This window comes from Streptopelia decaocto (genome assembly GCF_964273445.1).
Source record: "Streptopelia decaocto genome assembly, chromosome: 22".
NCBI lineage: Eukaryota > Metazoa > Chordata > Aves > Columbiformes > Columbidae > Streptopelia > Streptopelia decaocto.
In genome coordinates, this window is record NC_138677.1 from 6136075 (window position 1) to 6151006 (window position 14932).

The 14932-nt window shown below is 45.4% G+C and overlaps 1 protein-coding gene across 1 annotated transcript; it reads right to left on the reverse strand.

Moving 5' to 3' along the window:
• Window positions 1–46: 46 nt before the first annotated feature.
• MPP3 (MAGUK p55 scaffold protein 3) lies at window positions 47–13840 on the reverse strand. The gene is made up of 19 exons (XM_082070752.1): window positions 11583–13840; window positions 11290–11391; window positions 9968–10086; window positions 9402–9479; window positions 9049–9129; window positions 8630–8767; window positions 7867–7948; window positions 7572–7657; window positions 6825–6899; window positions 5637–5833; window positions 4942–5006; window positions 4737–4757; window positions 4091–4132; window positions 3520–3684; window positions 2958–3038; window positions 2483–2576; window positions 2078–2186; window positions 1464–1586; window positions 47–1196 (listed from the first exon to the last, which is right to left on the reverse strand). The coding sequence occupies exons 2-19, from the start codon at window positions 11312–11314 to the stop codon at window positions 1014–1016; spliced, it is 1764 nt and encodes a 587-aa protein (XP_081926878.1). The 5' UTR covers window positions 11315–11391; window positions 11583–13840; the 3' UTR covers window positions 47–1013.
• Between the last annotated feature and the right edge of the window lie 1092 nt (window positions 13841–14932).

The following is a 14932-nucleotide window of genomic DNA, read 5'->3' on the forward strand; positions in this document are numbered from 1 at the left end:
TTGTAAAGCATAAGTGCTTCCAGAATCATCTCTCTGCGTTTTCTTATTAACACCCGCCTAAAAAAAATCCTGTCTATTCAAATCTCCAGAAATATATACAAAATCCTCTACCCCGTTAAGATTTCTTCCTGTAGGCAATTGGATGCTCTGGAAGCACTTAACTGATTTCAAACAAAGGTGGTGATAAATGATTTGGAGCTGTAGCTCAACTACTTGGTGAAGTTTCAGCACCTGTTTTGGAGCTGCTGTGTTGGCGTCAGGGTGCTCTCGCATCACATGGGATTTGCAAAGATGTCTCTTGTAGAAAATGAGCTTTGAAAAAGGTCTCTTTTAAATCACAGGCAGTTGTTTCCATGTAGACTAAACAAAAGTCTCTGTTTTACGAGCTGGTGTGTTTGCAGGGTGTCTTAACGTTTTCCTGGGGCAGTAGGAAGATGGGGAAAGTGAGCAGAGCAATACCTGTGCAAAACAACTCGGACACATTGGAAACATGGGGTGGACATAAAATAAAGAATCAGCCACTGAAATATTTACAACTGGCCTAGTTTTAGTGCCCAATGGGAACGGATTTGCAACATCTTCCTACCTGGCTGAAGGAGCTTGTTCTGCAGCACGTTGGTTCCTGAAAAGAACTTTCTCAGATGCTTTAATTCAAAATTTGTGGCTAACAGATGAAAATTGCAGTTTTGAGTGTTGGATCTTGGAAAGCGGGGGCTCTCTGTGAAACTTTACTGTACAAAATGCACTATTTACAGTCGAAAAGTCACTCCAGTCTTCTACTGATCTGTTTAGTCTAAGTATTGACTTTTACATGACAGCTGCTATTAAAGATGTTGATTCGGGAAGGCAGTGTTGGCTTCTGACTTCGTTTAGTTTTTCTCCTACAGTCTTTATGTATCGCCTTCGAGCCAGACCAGCAGTGCTGAAGTGAATTGGACATTATTTCCCTTTTCTAATCCATATATTTACAAGACGTTTTTATACAACTTTTCACTTAAACAGCGCATAAGAAGCTACGACCTCACCCAGTTGACGGGCACCCAGAATGAATCCTTGTTTAGTTTCTCTAACTCCGTTTTCAGCTGGTTACACGCGCTCTGCAGATCTTCTTTCACCAGCACCGCGTCAATTAAGTGTCCATACTGCTCTTCAATGAATGCTGCTGAATTAATAATTTCCTGCTGTTCTTCATCCTGCTGATCAACACGAGAAGATGGCATGAGATCCACAGTGTGTCTTTTTAATTACTAGCATTTTAAAATATATTCGTTACTAGCATTTTGAAGTATATTAGCACGATAAGTCATTGCTTTTGAAGGCAATAAAATGAGCTGCTCTCATTAGGACCTGCTTAGTGCCCCACTCTTGCTGTAATGCAATAGGAACTCTTCTGTATCATAGAAATTCCAGCCCAAATACTTATTTAATGTCTAAAAAGAAGAGCTGGAAGTTCAAATACATACAAGGGGGGATGAGATTTCTTCTGATGTGGGAGATTTCAGGACAGGTTTTTTCTTTTCTGGAACGAGAGGCTTCACAAAGATAACGTAAGGTTTAAACTCGGGCGTCCTCAAGTGCTTCACTGCCTGCAAACAGATGGCTGTGGTTACAATACTTGAATTTTTTTTTGGTTTTGTTCTATATCAATGCTCTACTCAGGCCGAGTTCAACCGTTTCACTAGGACACAGTGTGAGGTCCTGTGTGCTGCACCTCACACGATGCTGCGGGAGGTGTGTCAATGTGTCAAATGCCTTCCGCAAGTCCCCTCTGCTCACACTGACCTTTTGTTTCGCTTAAGAAGCCAAACACTGCAAATTTAAGACCTGGAATTCAACTGGGGTCGTATGACAAGTCTTGTCATAGCCCAGTTATGAAATCTGCATCCAAATTTCAAATGTTAACTCATAACATGGAGGGATTAAGAGCAGGTAATACTGGCACTGGTTGCACCGCCAGTAACACTTCAGAACCAATAGGAAAGTGCGTAGAAAGTGAATAAAACTGAGTATTTTATAGACCGTACTGGCAGCCTAAGATGAAATAGTTGCTTTCTTTAAAATAAGCTGCGGAACTTACTTCAGGTACCACGTCCACCAAACAAACCTTCTTCTTGGCCATCACGGACCGGATTGCCTCGAGACTTGTGCCGTACAGGTTTTCTTTGTATTCTCCATGTTCCACAAATCTGAAAAGTCAAGGTTTTTAAATAAGATCCACAGAGAATATTTCACTTATAACATTCACCAGCTGTTTCCTGAAGTCCCAGCAGTCAAATGTTGGCTCTAAATCCCTTCTTACTAAATTTCTGAGTTCACGCTAACAGCCCAGACTGAATAAAGAGCTTTTTACATGGAAAGCTGAACCTTCCTCATACAACTAGTCCAGCTTTACACCTCATTTTGGTATTCATATGATGCAAAATTAAATTAGCGGTATTTTTTAAATACAGTCAACTGTAGCAGTGTTTTTAAGTTAACTCACTTGTTTTGCTGCACATCTGTCTCAAATGATTGCTTGGAGACAAAATTGTATTCCACTCCTTCTTTCTCATGACTCTTCCTTGACCTGGTTGTATCTAGAAGAGACCGGAAGCAAGGCAGGACAGACCAACCTTTGCAACCAACTCTGTTTTCTGTTTCATTAATTCCAGTCACGTTTTCATTACCTCAAACAAGGTGGTTACACACTGGCAAATTCCAAATAACAGAAAATGCAAATCAAATAAACTCAATATCAAAAATTCTAAGACCAAAACCAAAGTGGTTTTGCTCCCGAGAGTGCTAGAACTAGCACAAAAATTAGGAAGATTTCTTACACCTGATAGAAGCTGCTATGATGTTCTGAAGATGATTTAAACACACCTGCTTTGGCTGAATCAATCAATGCAGCCAGCACTACATAATTAGCAATTAAGGAATAAAGTGGCTACAAACCAAAGTCAGTGAAGGTGACTCACGTGGAACTGCAACTCCGTATTCCTGCGGGTTCTCGGCCACCACCTTCTGCTTGAGCTCACTTAATCTGGCCCCCAAAGAACCTGAGAGAACAGAACTGACTGAGATAGCTGCGTAGAATAAAATATTGCAAAGAGAATAACAGCAATTTCACACAACATGATGCAGGAATATGCCGGAAGACACCTGTACATGAGAGACCTTGTGACCCGCCACGTTTTGATTTGACGAACATCAAAACGATTCCTTGAACAGCTGCAGGACAAATACTGTCACAAAATCCGTCATCTTAGCAGTTGGTTTTATGAGATTTCTGTGACACCCTGGGAAACTGGTTTAACATGAGGCTGTTAGGCACACGGAATTAAAACTGCGTGCAAAATGTTGCTAGATAATTCCACCCCATACCTTTTCATGGGTGGTTTCGACAGCATAAGTACGCGCGTGTTTAAGTGAAAACAAATGGAAAGGGAAATAGAAAAATGAGAAACGGATTTGATGAGTTTGGTTGGGCGTTTTTTTGGTGGTTACTTGTGAAAAGATTGGAAGCAATGGTGGACCTACCAATCAGAACTACCAGCCTGTGCTGGTCACCCGGCTGCTGCTGGTACTTTGTCACTTCTTCATAGGTGAGGAACTCGGCTGGGTCTGCCTGCTCCGCTGCTTTTCCCTCAGTCACACTGTTCTCCTTCTCTTTACGGCTCAATCGAAAGCTCCTGCGTAAGCCAGCTGGCCGGGAAAACAACACAGCTATTAAACCATGTCTTCATTTAGCTCAATTTTCAAGCTTGTCCAGCTCTAAGATATTCTGTCTTTGAATACGAGTTACCATCACTACGGTTATATAATCAAATCAGTGCACACGCCAATCTTAGAGATGAAAAATGTGCGTATCGGGGAGAAAACCAAGCACCCCACCTATAAAAAACCCTCAGCACCTCGAGTTGCCAAGTGCTGCCTACACCAAAGACCAGTTACGCCCCTGCGCATAACCCACTTATGAATATATGGGAAATTAACGTACATAAGCGAGTTTCACTTTTTTAATATCGGGGTGGATTTTTGGGGTGGGTGTTTCTTGGGTTTTGCTTTTTTCCCGGGGGTTGTTAGGGAAGAGGAAAGTGTGGTTTCTCACCTATGTACTGCCCGTTGAAATATCCTTCACAGTCACAGTCCTCTGTAAATTGAAAAGGAGAGGGAGGGGAAAGGGGCAAAGGAGAGGGGAGGAAGGAGATATCAAATAGTGCCTGTGATCCGAGCTGGGCTCACTGCTACAGAAGAAGTAGCTTTATCTCCTATACTCTATGCACACACTTTTCTAACACAAACACTAATGATACAAAACCCTACTTGCCCTGGCTAGCGGTTTGTAGTTTAGAAAGATCCCTGGAGGTGAGGCTGAGCGGTCTATAGTTCCCCGGCTCCTCCTTCTTGCCCTTTTTGAAGACTCTAAACACCTTTGGGCTCAAAACACCTTCTTTTGACTAAGTTAAATTACCATTGCTTATTAATTCTTGATTAAAAAGGTAAAGATTTGATGCTTTTGTCATACACAAATATGCAAAATATTATGCAAATCTATGTTAAAAATCCAGCCTACCCCCTCCTCCAGCTACGATCACCCCAGCCCCCTCACCAAAGCTGCTGGAATATTGATACCTGGAATGTTATTCACAAGAAGCACATATAATGCAGAAACAAAAATGACAGCATGCAGAATGGAAAGACAAAGACTTTGGTTGACTATATGCAGCCACAAAATGAGTTAGGAGAGTACCTACCTTTATCAGAAGACTGATCATCTGCAGTTAGCATGAAAGGCAGAGGTGGTATGATATTAAAAGACTGGCAAATTATTTGAGTAAAATTAGAGGGAGTGGAAAGGAAGGTTCTTCTGGTCTGATTTGCTTAAGAGGCTTTTCTAACTTAAAAAAAATAATGCAGAAATGTTCCCTTATCAACTGATTAAAGACAGAGCACACTTACACAGCGGCTTCCTCACGGGCCTGGGCTTCTGCAGAGCACCGATTGCTCTTCTGTAGGTCAACCGTCTAAAGAGAAAGTAATTCTATTTTAGCCACGTAAGCTCAGAATTATAAAGAATTTATAGCATGTTATAGCACTGGAAATAAAGAATGAAACAGTGCTTTCCTTTGAAAAATAGAAAACGTCTCTGATTCAACATTTCAAAAGACTTCTTGAAAACGATGACAGTCCCAGACTGCCCTGGTAAGTTACTGAGAGAGAAGACTAAAATGTTTCAGGCTTTCATACATCAGAGAATCAACAGCATATTACTCCTATCAATTATTTTGTTTCTGTTTCTTTTTCTCCACCCAACCTGTTATCTTCTATTCCTGCTGCAAACCCAAGGGCAAGAAGGAGGACCCGGGGAACTCTAGACCGGTCATTCTGTGAAATACAGTATCTCCATACGCCAAGAGGGTCAAGAGACTGATATTCTGTATTTCATTTTATATGTTTGCTTAGCAGGTGCTTCTGTCCTCGTTAAGTCAATGGCAAACTAGCCAAGGAAAGCTAGGAAGTTAATTAGATAATTAGAGAAGATGGAGATCTGGTATTCACCCTGCCATGCTCTTCACCTCCTGAGAGAAAAAGCAGCATAAAATCAGCGTGACATGATCTGAACGGAACAAAATCCCTCCTCTTCACTGACAAACCTTTCTTGGAACTGCTTGGAGGGGATCAGGCCCGCTCGGAGGTTGGTATCCCCAACTCGCTTCGCTTGCCACCACGTGGGATCGTCCTGGCTCACGACCTCCAGGATGTGCCGTCTCTTGAAGGGCAGCCCAGCCTCCTGGCAGGGGATGGCTCTGTCTTCCTTGGGATTATAGCAGAAAAGCGCCCTCATATACACCTTTAAAAGAAAGTAACACATCCTTTCCTCTTGGCCCGTTTGGAATTTCAAATGACATTGAAAAAGCTGCCCCAATGCTTATGCTGCTGGCTGTGGATACTCTTCATCTCTCCCTTGTGCTTTATGGTACTGAAAAATACTGAAATCGGTATCATACTTCAAAAACGGCACCTCTATTTTGACTTACTTATGCAGAAAAATAACCTTCAAGCACATACCCGGTCATTACATATTGGCATTGAGCAACACGGGACTCAAAGTCCCCAGAAATACAGTTCACAGCCTATGTAAGTGAAAAATGGAACAAACGGACAGAAAAAATAATTGAAGGAGAAAACAATTAAAAGGGATTTATGCCAACGTTGCCCAGTTATAAAGATCGTCCTTTAAATGGTCCTTTAATGCATCAAAATCTATTCAACTTTGCATTTGTATCTTACTCCGATTTAACACATCACTACAGAACTACTTTTAAGTGAGGCAACTGAGAGGAGGGAAGTGGAAATAGAGGCCGGCAGAGGAATCCTGTAAGGGACCAGCTGCTGACCAAGGAGGGCAAACGAAGCACTCGCTGTGTAGATTTTTGCAGTGGGCTGATGAACTCAAATAATTAACACAGCTCTGTTTGCAAACAGGTCCGTTGTGCCTCAAGCAAGTGGCAAAATGCCCAGTGCTAATGGACACGGAGCAGCTGTGACGGCAAGAGGAGATGGGCAGGAACACCCGTTGTAATTACGTGAACAAGAAGGAGTGGCTGGATTTCAGGAGTGCTCCGAAAGAACGTGCGCCCAGACGATGAGGAGGAGAAGTCACCTAAGTCATTCTACTGAATAAAAGGGCACTGCTTTTTACAATGAGAAACTGCTCTACCATTGCTTTAGTTCACTAACGGGTGTGTGACGCTGGAACAGCAGCAATCCCGCGCTTAGAGAGGTGCCAGAATTGTGAAAATACGAAAAGGCACACTTGGGTACCTCAGGAAGCCGCGTACCTTGCTGTCCTTCAGACGATCTTCTTCTTTGACGGCTGGAATTATTTTTAATGTTATTGATCCCTGAGACTGAGCCTGAGGAAGAGAGAAATGGCTTTTGACTCTGAAAGGAGGACAAGACACAACACAGACCATTCAAGTTCCAGTTTAGGAGCAAACGTCTGTCTCTTCTTCTCAGAACTTTAACAGGCCAAGTTAATCCACTATTTAACTTCTTTACAGACACTGTCATGATGTTCCACGAATCCTCCGCAATGGCATTTTGGAGACATCCGCAGTAACTATTAATACTTGGCTACAAAATATTAAGACCTGCATTAAAATCCCTTCATTTGCTTTTAGCAAGCACATTAATTTCCGGATTACAGCTCATGGGGTGTCTGCGGCTTTTAGTACGACATTAACTGCAGTTTTTGCAGAGGAACCATTTTCAAGTGCTCCTTGGAAAAATATCGCTGTATTTTCCCAAATAGCGGGTGAAACGTACAAATCTACAACGTTAACATCTACTTTCGCTCTAAAAATCTTGCTCATATCACAAGGAAACTGCTCATAAAGAACAGAGTGACAGCTCTACCGGCCTCACAGCCGACACGCCATGTTATAAATACTCTGCTTATCTCCTGGAAATGCACTTTTAATTTGCAATTTGCCCAACATAAACAGGAGGAAAGGGAAGCTCTTTCCATCATCTATTGTCATTACTAGGCGACCGAACAGAAAAGATCTCGCAATGAAAATGCAGACCAAAATCTGACTTATTTCTTCCGGTCGCTTGTGGAGCACGGCGACACCGTTCACTTCTCTCAGTTCATCTCCAACGTGGACAAGACCTGAAAAAGATGGGAAGGAAATGAAAATAAATGGACAGACTGGAAAGCACCACTCTGCTGTCCAGCCTGAGGAGGCTGCACCTGCCTCCTCCCACAGCTTATAGGTTGGTTTATCCACTTTCAGTACGAAACGTTGTACTTGTGTTATTTTGGACATTTTAAAAAAGTTTACAAGTGCAATATAAAACCCCCTTTCTTCAGGAATTTACCGCTGCGGTCAGCTGCGCCCCCTCGCATGATCCTGGCTACGATCACCGCGCCCGTGTGCTCGTCTCGTCTGATGGTAGCTCCCTGAAATCAAACAAACCCCCCCCAAATTCACTTAAAATGCAGCCAGCGGTGAGATACCGTGTGTGTGTGTCTCCTGAATGTTTGTACAATACAGCCAGCACCTTCACAGCAGGGAAAGCCGAGTCATTAGATTTCTTTCTCTTTTCCTACCTCTGCTGGCGACGCAAAGCTTAATCAGGAAGTAAATCACTGCTCTCCTCTGCTGCCTACTGGCATATACAAAAAGCACATTTCTTCCCCAATGCAACTGGTTTTTCTTAGGAAATCAATTCTTCCATTTCCATCTGTATAGAATTAGTACCTTGTCATTAAATCTTTACATACGGGTATTGCACATATACTCTTAGTCACTGACTTTCATGCAAATGCACATTCATTGAATGTTAGCTACAAAATGAAGAGAATTAATACGTATAATAAGCACAATTGCTTCAACACATACAATTTCCTCAGAGATCGTGTCCCCCGCGTGAACTGGCGTTATAAACTGATGCCTATAAAGCATCTCATGCAAAACTGTAGAGGCTTATTTACCAAAGTTTTATTTTTATATTACTCTACCAGCTTCAGAAACTCCTGGTTTTTGCAGACTATCTGACCTTCTGGTATCTCGTCCATACTCACAGTAACGCTTCTGCACTACTGACTTTTCTGATTAGAGGTGGGTTGTGTTACACGTACCAAGGGTTCCTTATTTTTCACGAGCCGAACAATTTTCACTGATTCCTCATCAAAATCATCGGCAAAGTTATCGGGCAGAGGTGGAAGGACCGGGTCAAAGTTCTTCTGCGCTACGGTGTCATGTACTACAAGCATTGCCTGCACAAAGGAGATAAGAAAACGTAACATCATGAGCTAATAATCCAGTTTCCAGTTCTCACGCTTCCCACATTATAAACTTAAACTTCCCCTTTCCCACCCACACCATAAATTCCCCCAAAAAAGATTTAGCAATTACCTTACCCATCATATAAACTACATATTGGTATACATTGATATTTAAAGTAAATCCAAGTGATAACAAAGCTTGGCCTAAATAAAGCTACAGAATGGAGGTGGACTACGGAAAGCAAGAAATAAATTCATTAAGTGCTTTTTACCCTGAGATGTGGTGTTGACAGCAGCTGAAGTAGCTCTTTTTCTTCATTATTCACTGGTGCAGTCTGCAACTCTTCTATTACCTTTAAAATAACAATTACCAACCTCAAAATTAAAGGAGCAAGAGTGTATATTTGCAAGTGAACGTTTCACGTGTTTGCAAACATCTGTCACCCTTCAAAGCAGCGTGCACAGATAAAAACCAATCCCAGTCCATAGTGCGGGAATCCCAAAACACACGAAAGCTGCTTCATCTGTTTTATTTTTATTACATAGTACAGGAAGAACTAGTCAGAAATCAGGACCCTAGGCTCTAAACATACATTTCAAGAGCGAGACAAGAATTTGTACTCACATCTTCAACTAATCCTGCTGCGCTATGTAGAACAGGAGTCGGACTCTGTCTTTCATAATGACGGAGTTTTTCATGAATCTGGAAAAGATGATTCAGGTATATTACCACAGCAAGATACAGAACCTCCTAAACATACCTACACGGGGATATCTTTATATTTAACAAACACAATTTTTCAGAGAGAACTGTCAGAAAAACAACCCCTCTTGGGGTTACTTGTGTTTTGTTCAGGAGTCTTTTAGTTTCTTTTTGCTTGCGCTGGTTTCCCAGCCAGACAGAAAATCTGCTCAGACTTCAGTGGCCTAAGGGAAAAATGAAATCATTTCATGCTGCTCTGGGGAATTGTACGTGCACGCTGGCAGACGGGCTTTTTCTAAGCAAAATATGTTAAATATCAACAAATGTTTGAATGTTCTTCATGTTTGTGCACAAATAAATCCATGCTCGGCTCAGCACAGAATTCTAACCAAACAAAAAAGCTTTGGCAAAGTAAAGAGTTGGTAAATCAAGGGAACAGAGAATAAGTAACTGGTAAGGAAAATGTATGTTCATAAATGAACTTTTACCTTCATCAAGTAGCTGAGACTCTTTTCACTGAAGACATCTCTAAGAAATCCCATCTCCTCTTTATGATTTGAATCAGGTGTCAGCTGAGATGTCAAAAGGGCCAAAGTTTCATGCAATCCTAAATTTAAATTCAAACCAGGATAAAGCTTCGTAGCCAGCACGACTCACGGCACCTTCTGTTGCAGACTGAGCATCAGCGACATTTACTTGGGTACCTCCTTGGTGACCATTAATTTTGCAGAAAGATTTGTGCTTATCTGTGCTTGAATGGAATCACTTTAAGTCAAAAGGAAGACTATTAACAAAGCCTACGAACACCTATTGAGAAAATATTCAAGAAGTGGCACAGCAAGCAGCAGATACAAGGGCTAATTTTTAATAAATGTGTGTAGAAGCCACCAAGAGGTCCAAGTTTGTCCACAGGAGCATTTACTCAGTGGCTCGAAGCTTCTTATGAAAGCAGGTGTTTCCTGAAATCTGACCAACCTTATTCATTTCCACCTTTTCTACTCCACCTTCCTTGTATTCTCACAGAATCCCAGAGTGTCAGGGGTTGAAGGGCCCTGGAAAGCTCATCCAGTGCAATCCCCCCATGGAGCAGGAACACCCAGATGAGGTTACACAGGAAGGTGTCCAGGGGGTTGGAATGTCTGCAGAGAAGGAGACTCCACAACCCCCTGGGCAGCCTGGGCCAGGCTCTGCCACCCTTACTGAGATGCTCCACTCCCTCCAGCATCTTTGTTGCCCTGCGCTGGACTCTCTCCAGCAGTTCCCTGTCCTGCTGGAACTGAGGGGCCACAACTGGACACAAGATTCCAGGTGTGGTCTCCCCAGGGCAGAGCAGAGGGGCAGGAGAACCTCTCTGACCCACTGACCACCCCCTTCTAACCCCCCCCAGGTCCCATTGGCTTCCTGGCCACAAGGGCCCAGTGCTGGCTCATGGTCACCCTGCTGTCCCCAGGACCCCCAGGTCCCTTTCCCCTACGCTGCTCTCTCATAGGTCATTCCCCAACGTACACTGGAACCTGGGGCTGTTCCTGCCCAGATCCAAGACCCCACACTTCGGTGTGCAGGCATTTCAGAGCGAGCTGAGCACACCCATTTCACCCCAGGGCTGTGGAGGCCTCCCAGCCTTCATCAGCTCCAGAGTGATGCCCCACTGATGCAAGCCCAGCTACATCCCCAGGTCGTTAGGTAATTGCTAAGAAACCTAATCGAACTACCTAAATTCTATTTTATTTAACTCCAAGTTGAATTCATTTCCTCTGTGAAACACTAAGATTTCAGTCACTGGTCTGTTGAAAACATGTAGATTAGTTACCTGAGTCTTCCGAAAGCACTGGCATGGCTTCCTTCTTAATCCTCGAGACAAATGTTCAACTTAAATCAACACGATTGTTTCTCCTGTGATTCAGAGGGAGTCCTGAAACGAGCAGGGATAATAAAAGCTCAAGCACGAGAGGAAAAATAGCAATCATGTACAAAACGATAAATTCCTAATACATCTTTCTCTCAAGCGTTCAGTTGAACCTGAATCGGGCAGAGTCCTGCGGTTATTCTGCTATGCAAGTAGTGACACGAAAAATATTACGTTATATAATAAACATATGGTACCTTGGATAAAGCTGATGCTGAAGAGAGCAGATGCTTCCCTATCCTGTTCTCCAGATAGTTTTAGAAGGCCTATAGAAAATGAAATTGTGCTGCAGAAGGGATGTCTAAATGCACCGATCAACACCATACGCACAGACATCGAGCACACGGGAAGATGCCGCAACATCCTGGGGACTCCTAAAAGCGCAACTCAAAGGAGTTTCCATCCCCTGGGCATCCTGATGCAAACCACGCTACAACATGTACAACTCGTAGTAGGAGCGTCACTCCATCAGGTCATGAGTTGTAAGGATGCTACAACAACTCCGGCTCCGGCCGCTGCTCACAGATCCCATCAGAGGCTTTCACTGCTGATTCTTCTTGTCACCGAGAGCAAATGAGCCCTGAGCAATTTCATTCCACACTGAAAAATCAATGCTCATCATTGCCTGTCCAAGATGAAACACTTCGCGTGTTCCAGCGCATTGAAAAATCTCGTTCGCCCTCATAAAATTCATCAGGCTAATGCTTGCGGAAAAATAAACCACCAGGACAGCACGCAAAATAAAACCGATTCAAAAGAAATGTGGTCTATTCCAGCTCTTTGCTAAATGCAATAAAGGATGCTCCTGGTGTTTCTACTTGTAGATAAATCCCTGATATTTTGATGGTTTTCTGATTCAACTTCCTTTAATTAGCTGCCTGACAATACCATAGTGCGGCCTGGCAACCCAGCGCACCCCAGCGCAGCGCGTTCGAGATCCCCGAGTTTCTCTACAACACACTGAAATATTAATCTCAACAGTCACTTGTGTTTTGCACCCGGTATTTTCTCCTGCTGTGCTTAATTAGCCCACCTGGGTATCAAAACATAACCCAGTTCTCTAAATAAGTGAACTGACACTGTTGAAATTCCACTCTAATCCATGGATCGTACTCCAGTGTGTTACATATACTACGCATTTATTTAATTAACTTTCAAAAGCATCATCGTTACCTATTGCTCTGAAGAAATAAGCGTTTCACACACCCCCCGCACACTTCACGCCAAAAGAAATATACAAACAATTAATTCAGCTGCTCTGATTCCTTGATTATTGTATTTCATTTGACACATATTTAAAGCCTCTGATTATCAAGCAAGGGAACTTTGATGGCGTGCTCTGTCATTTACCAACGTGTGCTTCCCACAGACAAACTTATTTAGCGCCAAAACCCAAGGAAACCGGAGTTATTTTCCAAACTCCTGGTGAAACAGCATCCCCCACCGAAATCCGGCAAATACGTTTTAACATCTCAAAAACGCGGCAGCAAACTCAGGAGCAGCAGGATTAGACGAGTCAGGCACCGCAATCGAGACGGAGGCGTCTCCCGTCTCTGTAAATCCCTGGTAGCCAGGACCGACTGGAATGAACAGTCGGAAGAATGAAAACCATTCTGTATCCAATAATTTGCCACCAGTATGTTCCACATCTATACTCAGCGCTGCCTTCTGGGTGTTAAATGCAGCCCCAGCATGCGATATTTTGAAAGAGGGGCCCAAACCCATGAATCTGTCTTCTCACCATGAACAGGCTCAAATACACTTTTCCTTTTTTAAAAACATCTACCTTCAACCATAATTCATTTTTCACACGTATCCTTGCCCCGCTGTGCCCAAGACAGGATGTTTGAGCCACGTTCCCCGATTAGGAAAAGGACCATTCATATTTGGAAAGGATTAAATAAAGTGAACTGATGTTCTTCGTGGGGTCAAAGAAGGGGATTAACCTTGGAAAATAAACCTGGTGTGGTTCACAGCCTGATACAACACAAAGCTCTGTAATCCAGATACGGCGGTCAGAATCGTAGACCTCATTTTGGAAAGCGGTTCCATTTTAAGGTCTCTGCAGCAGATCACCCCTTGATCAGGTCAGCAAATGCATCTGCATGTTAACGAGCCGCCAGCTGACAGCTGTGACACAGGATTTCTGCTCACGGTGATTCTGTGCACAAAAAGTGTCCACATCGTACTGCACTGGCCTTTTGCTGGGTACTGCACCTGCTCTGACGGCTTGAGCGAATCACAGAATCATTGGGGTTGGAAAAGCCCCTCAAGATCATCGAGTCCAACCGTTCACCCACCCCCTGTCCTGAGAACCTCATGTCCGTCTGTCCAGCCCTCCAGGGCTGGTGACTCCAGCACTGCCCTGGGCAGCCTGTTCAATGCCCCACAGCCCTTTGGGGAAGAAATTGTTCCCAGATCCAACCTCAACCTCCCCTGGCGCAACTTGAGGCCGTTTCCTCTGCTCCTGGCGCTTGTTCCTGGGGAGCAGAGCCCGACCCCCCTGGCTCCAAGCTCCTTTCAGGCAGTTCAGAGATCAGAAGGTCTCCCCTCAGCTCCTGTTCTCCAGCTGAACCCCCAGGTCCCTCAGTCTCCATCACACTTGTGCTCCAGCCCCTCACCAGCTCCGTTCCCTTCTCTCCACTCGCTCCAGCACCTCAAGGGCTTTTTTGGCGTGAGGGGCCCAGAACTGCCCCAGGATTCGCGGTCTGGGCTCCCCATGCCCAGCGCAGGGACGGTCACTGCCCTGCTCCTGCTGGCCACACCAGTGCTGGCACAAGCCAGGATGCTCGTGGCTTTTTTAGTCCCTGTCGCCCACCACCCCCGGCCCTTCGCCGCCACCCCCGCGTCACAGCCCGGCCCCGCCCGCCCAACATGGCGCCGCCCGCCCGCCGCTGCGGGCCCAGACACGCGCCCCGCGGGCCCCGTTACCTGCGGCCGCGGGCCCGCGCGGCGCTGCCGCCTGTCCCGGCGGGGCCCGGAGCGGCTCCCCGGTTCTCAGCACCCGCACCCCGCTCGAGCCTCGGTCATGCGCCCTGAGCGCCGCGCTGCGCGCCGCCCCCCGCCCGCCCGCCTCCCGCCCGGGGCCGCGCACGGCGCTCGGTACAACCGCTTCCCCGCGTTCTCCTCGGGTTCAGAGAATAATGTGAAGGAAAATGAACATTTTCCTCGTTCTGGAGCCAGCAGCGCTCCCAGCTGCAGTGCTGCGCTTGTACAAGCGCTGACCTATTTCGGCGATTCCCTCCGCAGCCGGCGCGCAGCGCAGCCTCCCGGCGCCGCTCCCGGTGTCGTTCTCCCCCCGGCGGCCCGGACTCCGCTATCCGGTGAAACGCCAGCGGTAAAACCATCACTTGTCCTCGCTCAGAAGGGACCCCGAGGTGTCTGAGCGCGCAGATCTAGAGCAACGATCCAGCGGCGCCCCCCGCATCCCCCGGCGCTGCCCCGCCCGCCCCGCCGAGCTCCGCCCCGCCCGCCCCGCTCCGCTCCCCGCGCTGCGCTCCCGGTCGTCCCGGCGCCCGCACCCCCCACGGCGGCCCCCGGGGGACTC

Excerpts from the sequence above, each read along its gene's own strand:
- MPP3 (XM_082070752.1), bottom strand. The coding sequence starts at position 11,314 with ATGCCAGTGCTTTCGGAAGACTCAG. Across the intron at positions 8,768-9,048 it reads TGTCAACACCACATCTCAGG|GCAATGCTTGTAGTACATGA; the intron begins GTAAAAAGCACT and ends TCCTTTGTGCAG. Across the intron at positions 2,577-2,957 it reads ATACGGAGTTGCAGTTCCAC|ATACAACCAGGTCAAGGAAG; the intron begins GTGAGTCACCTT and ends GGTCTCTTCTAG.